Source organism: Thyridium curvatum (genome assembly GCF_004353045.1).
Source record: "Thyridium curvatum strain D216 chromosome Unknown NODE_156_length_24445_cov_71.413480, whole genome shotgun sequence".
NCBI lineage: Eukaryota > Fungi > Ascomycota > Sordariomycetes > Thyridiales > Thyridiaceae > Thyridium > Thyridium curvatum.
In genome coordinates this window covers 6,356-24,445 of record NW_022156911.1, presented here as the reverse complement: position 1 = coordinate 24,445, position 18,090 = coordinate 6,356, and the positions used below count along the sequence as shown (strand labels likewise).

Genomic DNA, 18,090 nt, shown 5'->3' with positions numbered 1-18,090 from the left:
GAGGGGGGGGGGGGGGGGGGGGGGGGGGGGGGGGGGGGGTAACACGGAGGGTTGAAACCCGGCTTTGATAAGGGGGCGAGAAAAAAAAAAACCTACCTAGGTACCTTGGGGATTGTTGGGGACGGGCTGTTCTTGCGCTGGCGCATCGGGCGCAAACCAGAGTCATTCCGGAGTCACTCGGCAGGCTGCAATTTGGATGGACCCTGAATTTTGGGCCTCAAGCATTCAATTGATTCGATGGAACCGTGGCGCTGAAAACGATCGACATGCAATACCCCTGTAGATCTGAAACAAGCCAAGCTTCACCAACTGGAGAGATCGCCTGCTCCGGCCTGGCTTGTAGGCGGGTTTTTCCAACGGATTGGTACGCCTATGAGATCCCTCGGATGCTACCTCGACCTGCCTAGCATTATCCGACGACATGGGAAACATCCGCGAAGGCAGCAAGAAGCTGAAGATAACGCAGCTAGCCATCTACTGTAAATGGTGACGAAGCCAGTTCGCAGCCTTGCAAGCAATGCCTCTCACCTCATGGCCAGCCGCCCTGGCTCTCCTTTGCATGTGCGGAGTACTCCGTACCTCTTTCTCCTGCCCTTCGCCCTGAAGCATGGTCACTTGTGAAACCATTTGTGAGCAGCAGAGGAGCGACAGCACGTAGACCGGAATGCAGCCTCCCGCCTCGAGCGGGAGCTCATGTTGTACCTGCGAGCAAGTCGTCAAAATCGTCAAGTTTGGTGTAATTCAGGGCCAATCTCAAAGAGACCCAGATCCACGAGCACAATGTTGTGTGGTATGGAAACTTCTACTGTGCGTAGATGAAAGCTGTACTCTCCGTTAAACAAGAACGATCACAATCAGCGCTCTCAAACGTATCACGACCAACAACTCTCCCATGTACACTCATCAAGTCAAATTCTGCCAGAAACCTCGCCCCAAGGTCCAGCGACCGTGCAGTCTATCATACAACCTTGAGATGGCATGCCATCCCCATCGCTCGACCAAAGAAGATAATTACTGGATGCTCAGTCAATATTGGCCAATTGAAGAACAATCCCACACGAAGATGAATAAATGGTATGGGTATAAGTCGGCCAGCCCAGAAGTAGAAACCCTGTCCCCTAACTCCTAAACAGCCAAATAGGAAAGAAGAAATAAAAACCACACTCGAGAAAACAAAAAGGCCGGTAGTTCCCAGCCCGACTGCCAACCAGTCCTTCTACTCCATCAGGTATAGTTCAAGCGAAGGAAGTCTGGATCATGCCTCAAGATTTGCCACCGGAGAAGACTCCCCAAGGGAGGTACTTCGCTGTAGTGTGTCGGGACGCGCCACGGGCTCTCCGGTTGCGTCTGTCTTGCGGTCATTTGCGACACGAACACTACCACGATTTCCGCGCACGATCTGTCCGCTTTCGACTCTATCCTGGATCATCTCGTCGAGCATCTTGCTCATCTCATCAACACTCCTCGTACGCTTGCGCAGATATGAGACTTGACGGATGAGTGAGGGCGCAGGGCTCGGGGCAGGCATTGTCGGAGCCGGAGATGGAGGGTGATCAAGAATCAAAGACGTCCGAACCTCCGATCTCGATTCGACTCGGTCGGCGTTATCACGAGACCTCGCGGCGGTCCGCAGGGCAGCCAGCATCCTGTCCTTGTCCTCCAGCTTCGCACGGAGCTCCGCAATCTCTTCATCCTTCTCTTTGATCACAGCAGAAACGCTGTGGTCTTCGCCGACCATAATTCCCTTCCCGGCGCCGCCAAGGCCGACCGAGGCTCGGGACGAACTCGCACGGCGAGCTTGCAGCAGGCGCTTTTCCAGCGTGGCGATGTATCTGTTTTTATCGGCCAGATCGGCTTGCAGCGCCTCATTTTGGGCGGTCAAAGAAGCGGTCCCGTCTCCAAACTCGCCGGCGCTATCCTCATCGTCTACGGCAGGGAGTTCTGCACCACCAGATAGCCTCTGGCTGCTGGTCCGTCGGCCGATTGTCGAAGACGAGGACGTCATCGAGGTGGTTCTCTCGATAGCTGATCGCCCGCTGATAGTACCCGTCGTCGTAGCGGCGGACCGAACAGAAACCAGAGAAGATCTCGGATGCATACCAAGCGAGCTGTATGACCCTCCGCTATTCACGCCGATGGACTTCGAACTGAGGATAAGGCGGTTGAGATGATCTATGCGCTCCTTGAGGGCAGTGCGCGCCAGTTGCATCTCGAGCATCTGCTCTTCGTGGCGGTATTCAGCCTCCTTCTCCCGAGCCTTCTCAACCTCCAGAAGGCTCGCCTTTTCTTCATCCTCTTCCTTCTTGGTGTTAGATTTTGCCTGGGTGTCGAGTTGGGATCTCAGTTCGAGAATCTCCATACGGTAACGCTCAAGTAGAACCCGAGCACCGCCGTCACCGCCGCTTCCCAGTGCCTCCTCGGCTCGCTTGGCATGGCTGACGATATTGTTCTTGGCCCGGGAGGCGAACTTGAGCGTGTTCAAGGTCTCGGCCGTGTGACTATTCGACGTCGCAACACTTCCAGCTGAACCAATCTGGATTGTACAAAGGATACTGACAAGGGAATTTCCAGACAGAGCGCCCTGCAAGAGCCGAGTCAACTTGCTGTCGCGGTACGGGAGGTGCTTGCCGTCCTTGTCGCCAGGTTTCCCTTCCTTCTCCTTGTCACCAGAAAGCTTAGCGATAACTGTCCCCAAGGTGAGCAGACTCTTGTTGATGTGAGAGCCCTCTGTCCGACGCTCCTTGGTCTCCGCAGCCTTTTCCGAGCCGGCAAGGTCGATCAGACTCAAGGTTGATACTCGAACCCCACCAGGCAGCATACCAGAGCGCTTGTTTTCGCTACCCGAGCCACTCCCCGGAACACGCTCTCGGCTCTCCACGACAATTTGCACGACAGCGTGACTTCGCGAACTTCGGGAGTTGAACTGTGTGCTTGCTGTTCGCCGGGCTTGATCGCCGCGCGCGATCACGCGCAACAGCTGGGTCGGGCTTTGCACAATCTCTTCCTTGAGCGGGCTAGCATAAACCCCACGCTTGCTGTCTTCGCGAAGTTTGATCTCCTCTTGCTGGGCCACTCCTATGCTCGCGCCGGTCGGCATACTGAGGAGATCGTGGATCTTCTCATTGTAGATTTCCAGATAACTGACTCGCAGTAGAAACTCCCGGGAGGGCGTCTCACGGATGTATGAGAAAATATCGGTGATGGCGAGGGGTATCACACCTGGCGAGGATGCTGTTCCCTGCATAGAGAACGTCTTGCCCGTACCAGTCATGCCGTACGCAAAAACAGTGCCGTGGTAGCCCTCCATCACGCGTCGAACCAGCCGTTTTGCTATGTGGTCGTATACTCTTGAGTTGTTATCATGGGTCGTGAAAACGTTGTCTGATTGTGCGTTAGTATGAATCCTGGTGCTCAACACCTCTGCTGTTTTTGCAACAAGACTCACCGTAGTAATAATCACCGCCCTCCTTGCCTCGATATGCTATCAACGACTTGCGACCTTCCACCAGCCATTCTCCCTCGGTCTTTGCGTGATCGCTGCCTCCCGCATCGGGACGAACTCGCACACTGACGACCACGTTTCCCTTGCCGTCCAGCTTGGAAGCTCGCTTGCTGTTACTGCCGTCTGTACTCGCTGCGTTGGTCGATGATGGCAGATCCCCGATCTCGTCATACTGTGTGGCCGATGTTGAATATGAGTCCTGCGCCGAGGAGCTTCGACTCTGGGGCGGTGAGGCCACACTGAAGAGACCGTCAGAGCTGCGCGTGCCTGCTGCACGAGCAACCAGTTTCCCATCACCAGTACCATTCAACAAGCTAGGCGTGTTACTAAGGTGGTAGTTGGGAGTAGTGGGAGTTTTGAGCTTGCGGGTCGAGGCGCCGCCGGAAAGAGGACTTGGAGGGAGACTTGCGACACGCCCCTCCGTCCTCGGAGGCTGTGGGAATGAGTTGATGCTGACCGTTTTCCGCAATGTCTTACCCGCCCCGTTGATCCCTGTTGCGGACCGCGGTTGAGGAAGGGAACCTGCCGAGGCGCTCGAGGGAAGGCATGAAGTAGACGGCGCTCGTAGGCCACTTCGTGGGGTGGTTGTCGCTCCAGATCCTGCAGCTAACGTGGCTGTACCGGTGGACTGTCGGGTTTTGGGGACCGGTAATGCAGGCAAAGCTGTAGTGGGCGGCCCGTTGGCTGGACGGGAAGCCCGGGGAATGGCTGTCGTCATTGCGAATGTTGTGTCCTAGCTGACAATCGAGAGCGCGCTTCGTTCAAGGTCAGAAGCCCTAACAAGTAGACCAGGGCGTCAAGAGATCGATGTGCCCATCAGTGCCAGGACGATATGGTACCAGCAGGGGTCGGGAATACTCCAAGGAAGGGCGTCGCGTGCCTTGGGCGGCACACCTTCTTGAATTTTGTTATGCGCAGACAGATCGGCCGGGGAACTGGTCGTTCTGGACAGAATCTCGGCTTCCACTGTACTAGGACTATCGTAGGTGCTCAGTGGGAGAGCGAGAGCAATGACGACGGGTGGGATCTGCAAGTCACCTGTTGGTACGGCGCTTCTGTTAGCATATAATCTGGCGGCCTAAGAAATCGGCAGGGTAATAGGAAGACTCTGAGATGACGACGGAGCCAAGTCAAAGAGTTGGGGGTGCGTGTACTGACCAAGTCGCCTGTCGTTGTATCACCGGGGATTGTGAGCCCAATCTCGCGATCTTCACAGCTCGGGTTCGCGAGAGGCCCAGGAAGTTCGCTCTGCTTCTGCATAGAAAATCTGGTACCGACCCAAATTGAGAAGCAGAGATACTTCGTATAATGGCACCAGCAACAGGCGTAGAGGTCAGGTTGCGCGTTCGCGGTAGTATCAAGGATAAGGTAGGTAGGGCGAAAAGGAGATGGTGGTTTTTGGTAACCTGAGCAAGGAGAGTGTGCGTAGGGATCGTGAGATAAGCCGGAGCGCTGGATGAGTCGCTAAGTCCGCAGGAAAAGAAGCAAAACAAAGGAATGGAAGAACGATGGGCGTGACCAATGCACGGAACAGTGGGAACGGAAGCTGTGGTGAAGCCAGAAGGAGGCAGAGGTTGGAAGCGAAAAGGTCCAAGGTTGCTGGACGGGGTGGATTTGGGGAACAACGATAGAATGGCCTTGACGAGGTTGAAGGGCTGCAGCACTGAGGTGAAGTGCTGTACTCAACTCCCGCGCTGTTCTGGGGGCTACTAGCGACCTCCTGCACAGGGCCAATGCGGGTCGATGCGCGGGATGGTAGGTGCCCAGGTGGTGCTAGCAGGCGGGAAGGGTTCCAATGACAGCCGACACGGACGACCTAACCAACGTGCCAGGCCACTCGCTCCATGTGTGGGCAGGAAGTTACCGGCCTGTCAAATTCGGCCGTTGGTGGTGTCCAAGCCGGCTGAGATAAAGTCAGGGGGGACACCAAAGTGGTACTAGCCCGGTGAAGGGAAAAGGGGCAAACTCACGCTAGTTGATGAACGGTGCGGCAGACACAACAATGGAATGCAAGTATCGACTTTGCCTGCCAAGGGGTCGTGGGTGGTGTAGAGTGCAGGTCGGGTGTGACTCGGGGGGAATCCTGGAGTCGAAGCACATCAAAGTCAACCTAACGGTGCAGAAACAAGGGCATCCCCCGCGTTCGCCACTAAGATGCATCAACGAGTGTATCCATACATGTGTAGTTACATCGATTCATCAAGTGTTTGAACAGCCACCCCGTGGATCTTTTCAGGGACTTTTCCTTGCACTTCACCCAAATAACAAATACTCGCGCAAGCTTATTCGTTTGCCCATACAAGTAGTCTAGACACTCGGCCGTTTTCTTCCATAGCTCATCATGCCCTACATGCAGAGGGCGGGAAATTGTATCCCTGGGATGCGTCGGTGCGCAAGTCAATCAGCCATCCCGACAAGTTCTCCAGCTTGCGTCAACATCCCCAGAAAGTCAGTGCTCGATTCTAGCATTGTCCAATTGATCTTGATCTTAGGTACATCCACTCAATCCAGCCAGCCAAGAATATCAATGCTGTTGTCACTATCACACACACTCATAGCTGCATCAAGCCAAGAGAGATGGGCTGCGCCATTACCCCTTTTGCCAGAAGCAATTTGACAAGGTGGCTGGACCCCCTCGGGCGATACCCTTGCTCAATCACATTTCAGCACACAGTATTGTACCTGGTAGGTGTACTTGTATGTACATGTACGTAGCTGAGAGTCAACGCATGACCTCAAGAAGGACATATATCAGCATGGATACGTAGCGAGGCAGGGTATTACTTCCTTGCATCAGTACAGTACACTGAACGGATCTACTGTTCACGTCAAGCTTTCCAAAGGCCATTGGCTTGAGATTGGAGGCATTAGAAGCAAAGCAGGATCGCCGCCATTCAGTGGTTACCGATCAGCTATCGCAAGAGCTTATCATGGCTGAGGCAGGCAGACAGACACTGGAACTAGGCTTATATTAGGTTTGCCTACCTGGGTATGCCGCGTTAATAGGACACCAGAGGGCGCGAGAGGATACTCCGTATTCCGTACTTCGTACTTGTACAGGCGCGGGAAAGAGTTCATGCAAGGAACAAATCAAATGAATGTATGCATGCAGGGGAGAAGCAGCTAACTATTACTTGGCTTCCATCCAGCTCCCACACCACGTCCCCTTACGAACTAGGACAAGGCGGAAGAAGCCTAGCGGCCATGGTGGGCTCTGGATGACCGGACGACTTCATTTCACATTGTCCCTGTGTGGGGATAAATCCCTGTCGTAATCCCTGCTCCTGATCCTTGTGCCAATGCTTGTACTTGTACGTACGTACGGAGTACGTTGCTGTTCCGGACAGCGAGAAACTCGGGCTGGCCGTTTTCCTGCTTCACATACATTCACCTCCTCCGCACGTTGTTGGCTGTATAGAAGTTTGACTGTTCACCGATTGACGAACTCAACTTATCATCGGATTCTTGTTCATCGATGACTAGCTTCAGTCCCCCAGGAGGCCCTCGAGTGAGTGGCTCTCCTCGAACTTTGCGGCGGCTCCGGTGACTGCTACTGTTACATCCTTAGAAGGATTGAGTAATACAGGGTCGCCCCAACATCGACATGGGCCGAAACATCTGAATCAATGCAAGGCAGGAGTCGGAACAACTTCCGTGATGGAATTATTCGACACTGATGTCCTCGACAAGACTAAGTTTAATCAGAGGGTTCGGAGCACACTTACTTCGTATGCTTCTAACAGAGAAACAATGGCTAGATCCTGGCAGCGGTATCATGATCTGCCGGTTCAACCCCAGCCGTGCTAGGTCTGCTTACCTGAAGCACACGGCGTCTGTGCTCGGTACAGACATGCATCTGTGGCTGCGCCAATGATATGAACCAGGTCCCAGCAGATAGGACGAATAGGGTACGGTTGAAAGGGAAAGTTCCTACGCCATATGGTGCCAAGCTTAAGATTATCAAGTTCAATTTGGTACCTGCCTGATACAACTGAAACCTTGTTCCACGGCGTTGGGACGCGGCAGAAACACTGACCTCAGCTTGCTCGGCGATCTTTGTATGATGAAACCTGGGATGGAAAGAGGAAGCAAGAAGATCTTCTAGACACCGGAATGGTCAACGGCAACTCATTATGGTGTGGTTTAGCTCTGGAGTACTGTGCCTCCCTCCGGTGCAATCGGAGTCAAGGAGGCGAAGGGAGACAAAAGAAGCAATTCCCATGTCCTTGGATTCGTACCGACAAGGACCGGTGCTGCTATGCATGTTACGTACATGTGTTGGAAAGCAAGACAATCAGAGTAACCTCACACCTCGTCCAACAGTTCGCGTTTGAAACACTTCAACCAATCCGGAGCCCACAGCCTCCGCCAGAAGCCAGTCAAAGTTGAGGCCGTGAAACGTCTTCCACTTCCTCGTCCGGCCGGGGAGAATGCCGCTGAATTCGCCGCGCGATCTCCTAGCTTCTTCTTGCGCGTCTCGCACAACGCCGCCGTCCCATTTTTCACGAAGCAAAACCTCGGGCGCCTCGCGATAAGCGCACCTCGAGAGAATGGCTGTCAATTGATCAAGGGCCGACGAAACCAACTTGATGAATGCTCCATTGCCGGGGATGGCCAGGGACAAATCGCCGAGATCTGCTTCTCCTCTGGCACGGTTTCCAGATCCGCCCGCAGCATGAACAGCACCCTGGCCACCGACAGCACCCACCGAGCCGGAGGCTGCCCGCGCCACCGTCTCAAGACTCATAAACGTCGTGCGATCCTCTGGCCGCGCGAACAGACCCTCGGAGGCACCTGTCCCCTGGATGCTGGATGTGAGGAAACCAGCGCGCACAAGCTCATCGGCCACCTTTGCATCTAACCTTCCCCGGGGCAGCCTCTGCGAGGTTGGACTCTCCCTCAGCCATTCAAGAAACGCATCTTTTGTCGCGGGTCCCAATGTTTGCGCCGTTTGTATCAGACGCTCGATATCCGCCATCTCGACCAGCGCCTCTCCAGCGGCACCACGGCGCGGAACGACGATTTTGCGCACGATGCCAGCGCGGGTCAGCTCTGCTATTTCGCGATCGGTCACAGAAGGCCGGGGGAGGATTGCGTGAAGGTGTGCAGTTGTCGAGATGGGCGGGAGATTGCGCCGAAAATTCAGCACCTCGGCAGTGCGGGTCGAGTTCATGCCGCTGGCACGCTCAGGAACGGGGTCGAACATGCGATTGCGAACATGCCGCATGACCTGCGGCACATCGCGCAGGGAAAGGTCAGTGGATAGACATTGTATCAATCCCACATCGTCAAGTTTGTCGCCGAAGAGGTCCTCATCAGCGCGGCCGCCTTTCAACTTGGGCTGAACAGCCGCCGCTGCCTTGGTGCGAGGAAGGGAGGCGTGCCATGAGGCAGAGGCAGTTTGCGGGTGACTTCCAGCCCCTTGTTTACGCTTCTTGATCCTTGAGCCACCGAGTATCGAGCGAAGACTCATGACATTGACATGATGGTGTCGTAAGAAAGTGGCAGTTCGGTGCGACGAGCACAGCAGCCTTGAGGCGTTTATCGAAGTGTTTTATTACCTTGCATCTCGAGAATGACAAGTTGACGACTAGTGTATTAAGTAATCAATGTACGCCCTTCGGACTGCGCCCTTTGAGCGAGCGCCACTGTCGCCAGACATGGTCCGTGCACGAGAACGAAGCCTCGTCCTAGACACCAATCACATCGAATGCATTATCAACCCAACCGGCTTCTAAAGTCTTCTGCTCGCTCATTCCCATCCTTACTGTCAGGCAATGCCCATTAGTAGAGACTGATTGTGGATACAGAAATGTTTTCACTGTCTACTTAGTAGGGTCCACATCTCTAAGCAAGAGACACTTCACGACTCTGTTGTTTGATGGTTCACGAAACCTTGCACACTATCTGTCAACGGAGCACAGGTGATGACAAATGAGGAAATCCCTAGCTGGAATGGTCCCGTATCAGACTCATCTAAGTATAGGGAAATACCAGACATCTCGTTCAATCATTTTCGTCTCGAAGATTATCAATATAGGACCACTAGCCAGTGCTTTATCCCTTTAGACGCCGCAACTGCAGTCATGTGCACTGATTGCCCTCTTCAGTGATCGAGATCCCTGTAGATCCCTGTCTCTGCCACTCCTACTAGTGGGAGATAACTGGGAATCATGTGACTGCAGTTGCGGCGTTTAAAGGGCTATCATAGGAGACGATGTATTGTGCTTATCAAGATTATATGGTCCTTGTCCCAGGGGTTGAACAACTCCACTGGGACATTAACACAACAGAAGAGCTCTCATTAGTCCTTCCGATGGCAGTTGCCCCAGGGGAGTAATACATCATGTCGTACTTTCACCTCTTATCACGGATACCTAACAAGCATGATCATGGTTGTTCCTGTCCAGTACCAGTGGCGAGCAATTGCTCCTCGCGTTGTTAATCCGCCTTGTCTTTCAGGCTTCCTAGCCAGGAATATGAGCGGTCTCAAGTCACAATTTCCAAGGCGTGCACAATATGATCGCAAGCCGTGACAGCCGGTATACGAGGTCAGTATGATCATAATTGTATCTAGAACGACTCTTCGCACAGGAAGCGGTTACCACAGGGAGGTTGGATGAGGTCGAGAATGGGATAGGGAGTGTCGATCTTGATACATGTTAGCGGCCGTAGCCGCCTTGGCACTCTGCTTGTAGCCATCTCCAACGTACGTGTCCGGCATATGTATCTCAGCCACCTCCAGACGCTCGTATCCTAAATGGGGATCTCGAGGGACATGTGGCGCTTACCTCCAGGTTCGTTAGGGGGTCGAAACCTGGAAACTGAGAGTCTACAGTTGGAGGTCCATCAAACATCAGAGAGACTACATCCACTTAGAATTATGCACTTTCCCTTAAGCAGCAACTACTTGTTTGTAGATAAAACAATATCATTAGTGAATTCCACTTCGTAAAAATTCATCCCACGTCTCGAAACCTTCGCAATACTTGATGCAGCGAGGCCTATGAGGGCACACCAAAATCTTCAATTCGCAGTCGTCATGTGGGCAGTTGACCCACACCATGCAGTTTTTGCGGGCGTTATTCTGTTGTGCTGTCTCTTTGATGACATGCGCCGGAATGCAGCATTTGGGGTTACCACACAGATGAGAAATCTGCTCATTTGCGCCCAGTGATATAATGATCCCCTTTGCCCAACCCAACATTTCCCCCAACACACAAAACTTGTTAGCGCCACCCTATGACAGCTGAACATAGCCACCAGCCTTGGAAGGGGCTAGAATGGTGTTGAGGCAGTAGCAGTCTGGGACGATCTTGAGTTCAAGCTCAATGAATTCCTGTGCAGCCACTGGGAACATAAATTTATGCCTAGTAGCCTCGATATGCAGTGCCTAATAGCAGTTTCATATGTCAGATTCTTTGTTAGGGACGGAGAGAACACTGTACATCTCACCTACAGTGGACTCGGAGATGACCTCAGCCGTTGATACCGAATCTTCACTTTCTGGTTCTTCGCCTGACGACTCACGCCACTCTGACGACGAGGACGACGAGGACGACGAGGATGATGATGATGTTTCCTCTTCGACCATTGTTGATATTTCTATTGAGGTTACCTTATATTTCGCACTTGCGTTTTGCTTGCTCGAGCTCTTGTGAAATCCCTGACATAGAGTTCGGAGGATTAGCCAGCTATGGCATGCTTGACTAAACCGCGCTGGCACCTTGGCTCAAAATTGAAAATGTAGGGTCAAAAATGGTGTGGTATGATTCTTGTCGGTTGGAGAAATTTGAGTTCGGAGAATCGCTGCGAAGTGTGCTCTATCCCCCAGGTGATACAATATCAGGCCGAGGCGATAGTGCACACTGACCACCCCATCAAAATCCCATGCTCCTTTGCACCTATATACTGCAACAGTGATACAAGGGGTAAAGACTAGACAGGTATTGCCGGCTATATGCCAATGACTGATTGACAAACCCAGTTGCACGAGAGTCATCATCCTTGCCTTCCTTAACCCGTATCGACTTCATCATCTTTACTAGATTCGTTGACGTACTCTTTGCTGAGGAACTGCTACTCGGCCAGTCCCTAGGCGTTTTCAAACGAGTTTGCCCATGGAAGTGTCCAGATTGTGGTGCAGTAGGAATTTCTAAGTTTCAGGCTGGCAATAGGAAAGATACCAGCTAGTGAACTCAGAAATAGTATGGATGTCTGTAACCAGAGACACACCTTCGTCACTAGCTTCAACAATGCCAAGTCTCTTATGTGTGAAACTGTCATGTATTGCCTACCACTTCCAATCACTGATCCCACAAAACTAAACAGCCCGGCCGGGGTCAGAGTATTCAGACAGTGTTGACGCGAGGCCATGCTGATGCCGTTAACTCAGGAGGAGAGGCAGGTGGACAGGGTTGTGGACTGCTGACAACGCCAGAGTCCAAATACGACTTACGATCGTCACAGAAGTGGTAACTTTGAAGAGGGTGCAAGTCACAAATCAAGCATGCACAGTGCAGCCATACATTAGTCTATTCCACGCTACGACCCAACTATGTTCGTCAAATTCTCGACAGCGGGCGTATGGTTTGCTCTAGCCACCTTTGTAGGACAAATGATTACAAAATCCCATCGCCTTTGTCCGCTTATACAGTATCACGCCGATGGCTGCCCAACGAGGCCACTTTATTCCTATTCCGCCATTAACATTGTCGAGGCGGGTACAGTATTCATGCGCTCAGCCGTGAGTTTCAGGCCAATCTTCAACAGCTCCTGAGCTACATCCGGATCGTCAGTCTGCAGTCGTTTCCAGGACTCGTTGTTGAGAACCCAGACAACACAATCCAATTCGGCGCATGCGGTCGCGGTTCGAGTCGTCTCCGAGAAGAAGGGCAATTCGCCACATGTCGTGCCGGCCACAATGCTTTCATGGAAATACTGGCCATGTGGCAGATCGTAGTCCGCCCGTAAAATGCCCTTCTCGATAAGGTAGAATCCATCAGCTGGCTCGCCTCGACGGAATAGTATCGAGCCAGACGCACACTCTTTGCGCACAAAATAGCCGACCGCGCGGAACCAGAAGTCCTCGTTCTTGTCGCTCAGATCCTGGAAAATCTGCAAGATTAGACGTAACGGTTCTTTGAAATTCTGCCAGCGCGAAAGACGCAAGACTTCGGCTTTGTTCAAAGACACTTTGGCAGCCTCCTGGAGCTGATTGAGACGCGGCGAACTAGCTAGCAGGTCGCCGGACGGAAGCTGGTCAGGCTTGGACGGAACATCGAGGCTGACAGCTTGTCCCAGTCGTGATACTCTCAACGCCTCCTGGCTGGCATAGAATGTTTTGAGGAGCTCATTCTCGCAGCTTTCAAGGGCGGAATTAAGGTTAGGAAGGAAGCTAACATCAATCCCCCCGTCGCCAAGACCAACAGCGCGGAGATCCCGTGCAAGACTGCACTCGTCGTCGAGCCCACTAAGCACGAGGTGAATGCCTTTGCCGTCTAACAATCGACTGATTGTGTTGAAAGCCTCGCCCGCGGAATAGTCGAGTCCCGTGACTTGATGGAGGTCTAGTATCAAGTATCTGATCGGTCGGTGGGAGAATGTCTCTTCAGCGATCAACGAGCGAATTCTGTTCTCTACTCCCACAATAGTCCCGAAGAACAGATAGCCGGCCAATTTGATGATTTGAATTTGTTTGCCGACCTGTTTCAGGTAGTGCTGTTGTGAAGGGTTTCTTCTCACTGTCGAATTGACAATCTCCCCAGAGTAGGCTGTTCGGATTGCCGAGACCCTCGAGGTCTGTAATATCATGGACACGAAGGCAAGCAAGATACCCACCCCGATACCGACTACAAAGTCGTAAATGCCCATGATGAGCACGATGGCGATTACCTAAAGACAATCCGTTAGCAATGTTCGTGGCCACAGATCGCACAATGTATCAAAACTAACCGTGACATATTCGGGCAACTTAAACTTCTTTCGTGGCTGCCAAACCGCTTCTAACAATAGCTCAAAGCCCAGGTCGAATATGAGACAGCCCACCATCATTATGGGGATGTAGCCGATCAGAGCTGGCCCGATGGTCATGACGCCGAATGTCAGCGCGGCCAATTCGAACCCTGCCAAACGGCTGTCGCCACCCGATCGCATGAAGAAGACAGTATTCGCATAGACTAGGTAATTTTGAATGCTTCCGCAAGCGCCTGACAAAAAGTTCGAGTAGCCATGCAGCTTCAGCTCTCGGTCCAAGTCCGCGTGATCTTCCCCTGTGTTGAGAGCCAATGCCGGGACATTGATAGGAACGTGGAGGATGCCAAAGAAGGTTAATGCGAACATAGCCGGGACTGTCTCTAGCAGAGCCGCCCACTGAACTTTGTTGAATTCTGGCCATTTACTTTCAGTCATCATGTTTCTGCGCTGGGGCTGTCAAAGGCAAGAGGGGGACTTACGATACAACGTATAAAAGTACCACCACGGCTCACCGGCCGGTGGGCCCTCAAATATCCAGCCTCCATCCCGCAAGGTGTTCGTGTCTAATGCATCCAATGAAAGGACGAAGAAGTAGAAGATGATGGGGATAGCAATAATGTATAGTGGCAAAAAGTACTTGTTGTTCGTCCGTTTTTGCCCCCAGAAGAGAACAATAGCTAGACAGAGTGGCGTGACCCACAACGGGATTGTCTCTGAACTCATGAGTTTGTAAAGAGTGTCCAGATTGTACTCTAGGCTCCCTTCGATTCGGGCGCTGACCTCGAAGCCGGTGGCCACAAGAAACCAGCCAACACCGCCAATGCAGCCGATGAGGATATGTCGAGGAATGAAGCCAACCAGGTACCCGAACTTGAATTTACCCATGCAATAGAAAACGGTGCCAGTCAGCATGGAACTCAAGGCATAGGCAACAATTGTGGTTGCAATGACGGCCTCCGGGTTGTCCTCTCCAACAGAAGCGGTGATTTTGGCGGCCATACTGTGAAAGAACGGCACCACTTCGATCTAGAGCACAAAAAGGTGAGTGTCCGTTGACTATCTGACTGACGAGCAGTGGCTTACAAGTTCCGAGCCTACGCCACCCCTGAAAACGCTTCCGCACGAGAAGGTTAATTGGGCAACGATCGTGCTGACGTAGAAAATAGAAATACCGGCGGAGCCGAGGTGGGCAAATATAGGATTTCCCAAAGGGAAAAGTATCATGCCTAGAAAAGGCGGGTTAGCAGGTAGGAAATGAAGTCTCATCGGACCCTGCACCGGCCCTTACCATATGATAATGCGTCTAGTATGTTGAGCAACAAGCCCACAATGACTGCCGGGAGGCAGGCAACTGGTGCAACGATCCCATTCTCCCACAACGACCGGCGAGAGTAAAGCTTCGGATCCTTGACACTCCTGGTCATGGCCACAAAGGGAGGACCGACGCGCTTGCAGAGTTGTGCCACGGCTCGTGCTATCCTCCTGGGGACCCGAGCTTTTTGACCTTCGAGGTCGAGATGGTATTCACCATTTGCTGGTTGGGTTTCTGGGGACAGTGAACCCAGTAGAGGCGTCGTTTCTGTCATATCCTGATTGCTACTTGCACTAGGTATGCTAGCCTTCTTCAAGCGACGCTCTCTGACTGTTGAATGATCATCACGTTGTTCCACTATGTCGTGTTGGGTAGCAGTCTCCATTGCGCTGGGAGGGGATTGCCGGAGCATGTGCGCCAGGAGCGACGGCCCAACCTCGCCTCCAGCCGCTCCGGTATCTTCTGGTGATGGCGGCTCCGAGACTTCTGGTATCGTGTCCGAACCTGCATCCTGAGGTATTGAGGAATCGTCATCTTCAAAAACATGGTCGTAGCCAGGGCCAATCCGCCCACTACTCAAAGATAGGGAGCGTTGGCGGCTTAAGAAGGAAGGGCTTCGTCTTTCGGCGTGGTCAGACAGTTGGTACGTGGCTAGTTCTGCCGTATCTTCGCGGACTGAACGCGCATGTTGTTGTACACTCTCGACCGGCACTGTTCCAGGGCATGTTAGACAGTCAGATTGTGAGGGGACTCAGGTTAGGTGGTAAATACCATGATATTCCCGAAAGCTTCCCTGAATGAAAGACCTGATTGGTTCCCTATGAGCAGCCGAAGATATTGAAGAAGACAACAGCCTCGAATCCAGTGCTTGTGGCTGGCCAGGAGGAGCAGGTGCAGTCTGTTGATTTGTCGGAGGATCTTCCGTTCCTCTGTCGCTGGAGTGAACAGAAGAGCCCCGTCTCCTCCACGGGGAGAAGCTAAAGGCTGGCGAGGACATGGCGAGTTGGGGAAAGCAGCCAATCGATCAGAGGGAATCGTCGGTCGACAAGAAGAAAGCAGTGGGTGGTGCAGACTATGGCGACAGCATCACGATAGTGATGTGACCACAACGTGGTATGGCGCAATGGCAGACTCGTCAATTGAGCAGAGACAATAGGTTCAACGATGTCAAAGTGCGAGAACGAATGCAGGACGGCAGCAAGTTGGCTCCTTGTCACGCCTGCACAGAAGACTCAGGGAGAAGAAGGCCGTTGGGCCGAGCTTCGTTCTGGCGATACACACTCTGAAGTCATGGCCAAGCAAGATTTGCCCATTGACAAAGCTAGGCTAGGTGCGGAGCAGGTGCGGAGCAAGATGAGCGGCAGCTTATCCAAGGCTCGGCATTGGCTTAGCGGCAATCTCCATGCATCAATCATTATCAGCCCCGCTCGTGCGCGCGCATACAAGTAGATGATAATTGATGTCAATTCCAGGCGTAAGTACGCGTATCTATGCATGCAAGTAGATAAGGTAAAACTGTTACATCATTCCACCTACCCATCAATTGGTCTGAATTACTGCAAGCAACCTTGGAAGCTCGTTTGGACATCAGTCGATGGCACACTCGCCATTAATCACTGTGTGCCGGAGGAGAATGGCGTCAACATGGCAACCACGTATGGTGCACCAACATCATTTCGATCCAGCACTAACACCGAGTCACAAATTGCTGTGCCCACTCTCTTGAATTGTGTCTGCATATGCGGCAGACAGCAGGACGGATAGGCATCCTCCCGCCGCCCTCTCCTGTCAACCCCATCCGGGTATTGCTTCTTCACATCCACCTCGGCTCAGCTGTACGGACTATCTTAGCCCTTGCTGCAAAGCCCTCACGGAGGTGTTAGCGTACATTGGTTCTTGTGAACCAGCTTCTAGGACTGTTTCAAGTACTGCACCGTACTACACATACCGAGCTAGTTTATGTATTGACCGTAGGAATGGCACAAATCCACCTCAGTGTCATTTCCACAGACGCGGGATGTAGCGGACTTTAGGAGAGTGCACGCGGTTCATGGAGTCGGCTTCGGATCGGCCACGGAGTCAAAGTTATCGACAACAAGGCATGTGCTCGTTTGGCTGCTTCGGGGTTATCGATCGTGGTGCCTCAGCTTAACTTTTGCAGATATCCTTGGCCGATCAAACGCTCGACGTCGCCTTGTCGCACGTAGAACTGACTGTTTTTGCTCAGTGTAATAGCACTTCTTGAAGTTAGTATTCTTGTGCAGCCCAACCAATATGAACCATTGCTCGTGGAGGAAACTCACCCGTATTCGGTCTGAATCTCGCCCGCATCTTTCAAAACCCGCACGTCGATAAAGAGGTCCCTTGGCGGATCCAAGCTCCCCGTCAGATCAATATCAGTCCACTGCCCCTTCAGTGCGGCTAAAAGATCCCCATATTGTCGCACGTAATCCTCCTCTTGCGGGCTGAGGCTGCTCGTTTCAGCCTCTCCCTCGTTGGCTGATTGCATGCCTTCTCCCTCCGTACCAGCGTCCCTGACCTGCTGCCCAGAAAGGTCCAGGAGATCGGCGCCACTCCAGACAAGCTCTTCCAATTTGTTCGCCCTCGTGCGATGGTATGCCAGGAGGCAGCGTTTGTTCCGCCTCATCGCCAGATGATTGACGAGCAGGGTGCATGCTGTGGATTGATTACCGTCGGGGTCGAATGAGTCGTTGAAGGGTTCTAGAAGTCGCGCAACATCTTGGTCTAGGTCGCGAACCTCCTTGGTGACGCCGCGCACAATCTCGGTTTGATAAGGAGGCAGGTGAGACAGGTTCTGTGTCCTCTTCGCGTGGTGGACCTGTAATCATGTTAACAATCGATGCTCGCGAGGTGGCCAGCATCACCACATACAAGCTTGTTCGCCAGGTCCCCATACATCGTGTCTTCTTGCCGCCTCGAGGATGCGCGAGATACAGATGGAGGTAAAAGAGTGATTTGCCTTGGCCAGATTGGCGCTCAAAGTTGGTCAATCGGTGGGAGGAGTGTTGCAAAGCGCGTCAAGTGATGCTCTGCGGAACGCGAAGGTGGGCAAAGTGCAAGCAGGTGGGGATGACGCGGGTGGAGATTAGGTACATTACCTAAGGTTCGTACATGTATGAACGAATGGAGATTGGCTAGCGCCAACTCTTGACATCACGTTGAACCACCTACACTGCACCAGATGCAGCCAAGAACTGACACCGCGCTCAAGGCAAACAAGAGAAAGCATGCCAGGCAGTGTTAGAAGAAGCGACTTAGGTTTGCTTCCTCTAGGACTTGT

The 18,090-nt window shown here is 52.7% G+C and overlaps 5 protein-coding genes across 5 annotated transcripts; all 5 read right to left on the bottom strand.

The window, feature by feature from the left end:
* Positions 1 to 1,255: 1,255 nt before the first annotated feature.
* On the bottom strand, positions 1,256 to 4,220 carry E0L32_012337 (uncharacterized protein; the record flags this gene model as incomplete). The annotated part of the gene is made up of 2 exons (XM_031135166.1): positions 1,256 to 3,381; positions 3,446 to 4,220. 2 exons carry the CDS (start codon positions 4,218 to 4,220, stop codon positions 1,256 to 1,258), a joined length of 2,901 nt encoding a protein of 966 aa, XP_030998724.1.
* A 3,576-nt stretch (positions 4,221 to 7,796) lies between these two features.
* On the bottom strand, positions 7,797 to 8,975 carry E0L32_012336 (uncharacterized protein; the record flags this gene model as incomplete). Its single annotated transcript, XM_031135165.1, has 1 exon — positions 7,797 to 8,975. One exon carries the CDS (start codon positions 8,973 to 8,975, stop codon positions 7,797 to 7,799), a length of 1,179 nt encoding a protein of 392 aa, XP_030998723.1.
* A 1,767-nt stretch (positions 8,976 to 10,742) lies between these two features.
* Positions 10,743 to 11,096, bottom strand: E0L32_012335 (uncharacterized protein; the record flags this gene model as incomplete). Its single annotated transcript, XM_031135164.1, has 2 exons — positions 10,743 to 10,895; positions 10,962 to 11,096. 2 exons carry the CDS (start codon positions 11,094 to 11,096, stop codon positions 10,743 to 10,745), a joined length of 288 nt encoding a protein of 95 aa, XP_030998722.1.
* Positions 11,097 to 12,196: 1,100 nt separating this feature from the next.
* Positions 12,197 to 15,174, bottom strand: E0L32_012334 (uncharacterized protein; the record flags this gene model as incomplete). The annotated part of the gene is made up of 5 exons (XM_031135163.1): positions 12,197 to 13,396; positions 13,457 to 13,890; positions 13,957 to 14,503; positions 14,561 to 14,703; positions 14,766 to 15,174. 5 exons carry the CDS (start codon positions 15,172 to 15,174, stop codon positions 12,197 to 12,199), a joined length of 2,733 nt encoding a protein of 910 aa, XP_030998721.1.
* Positions 15,175 to 16,932: 1,758 nt separating this feature from the next.
* E0L32_012333 (uncharacterized protein) lies at positions 16,933 to 17,708 on the bottom strand (the record flags this gene model as incomplete). The annotated part of the gene is made up of 3 exons (XM_031135162.1): positions 16,933 to 17,002; positions 17,093 to 17,628; positions 17,682 to 17,708. The coding sequence occupies 3 exons, from the start codon at positions 17,706 to 17,708 to the stop codon at positions 16,933 to 16,935; spliced, it is 633 nt and encodes a 210-aa protein (XP_030998720.1).
* Between the last annotated feature and the right edge of the window lie 382 nt (positions 17,709 to 18,090).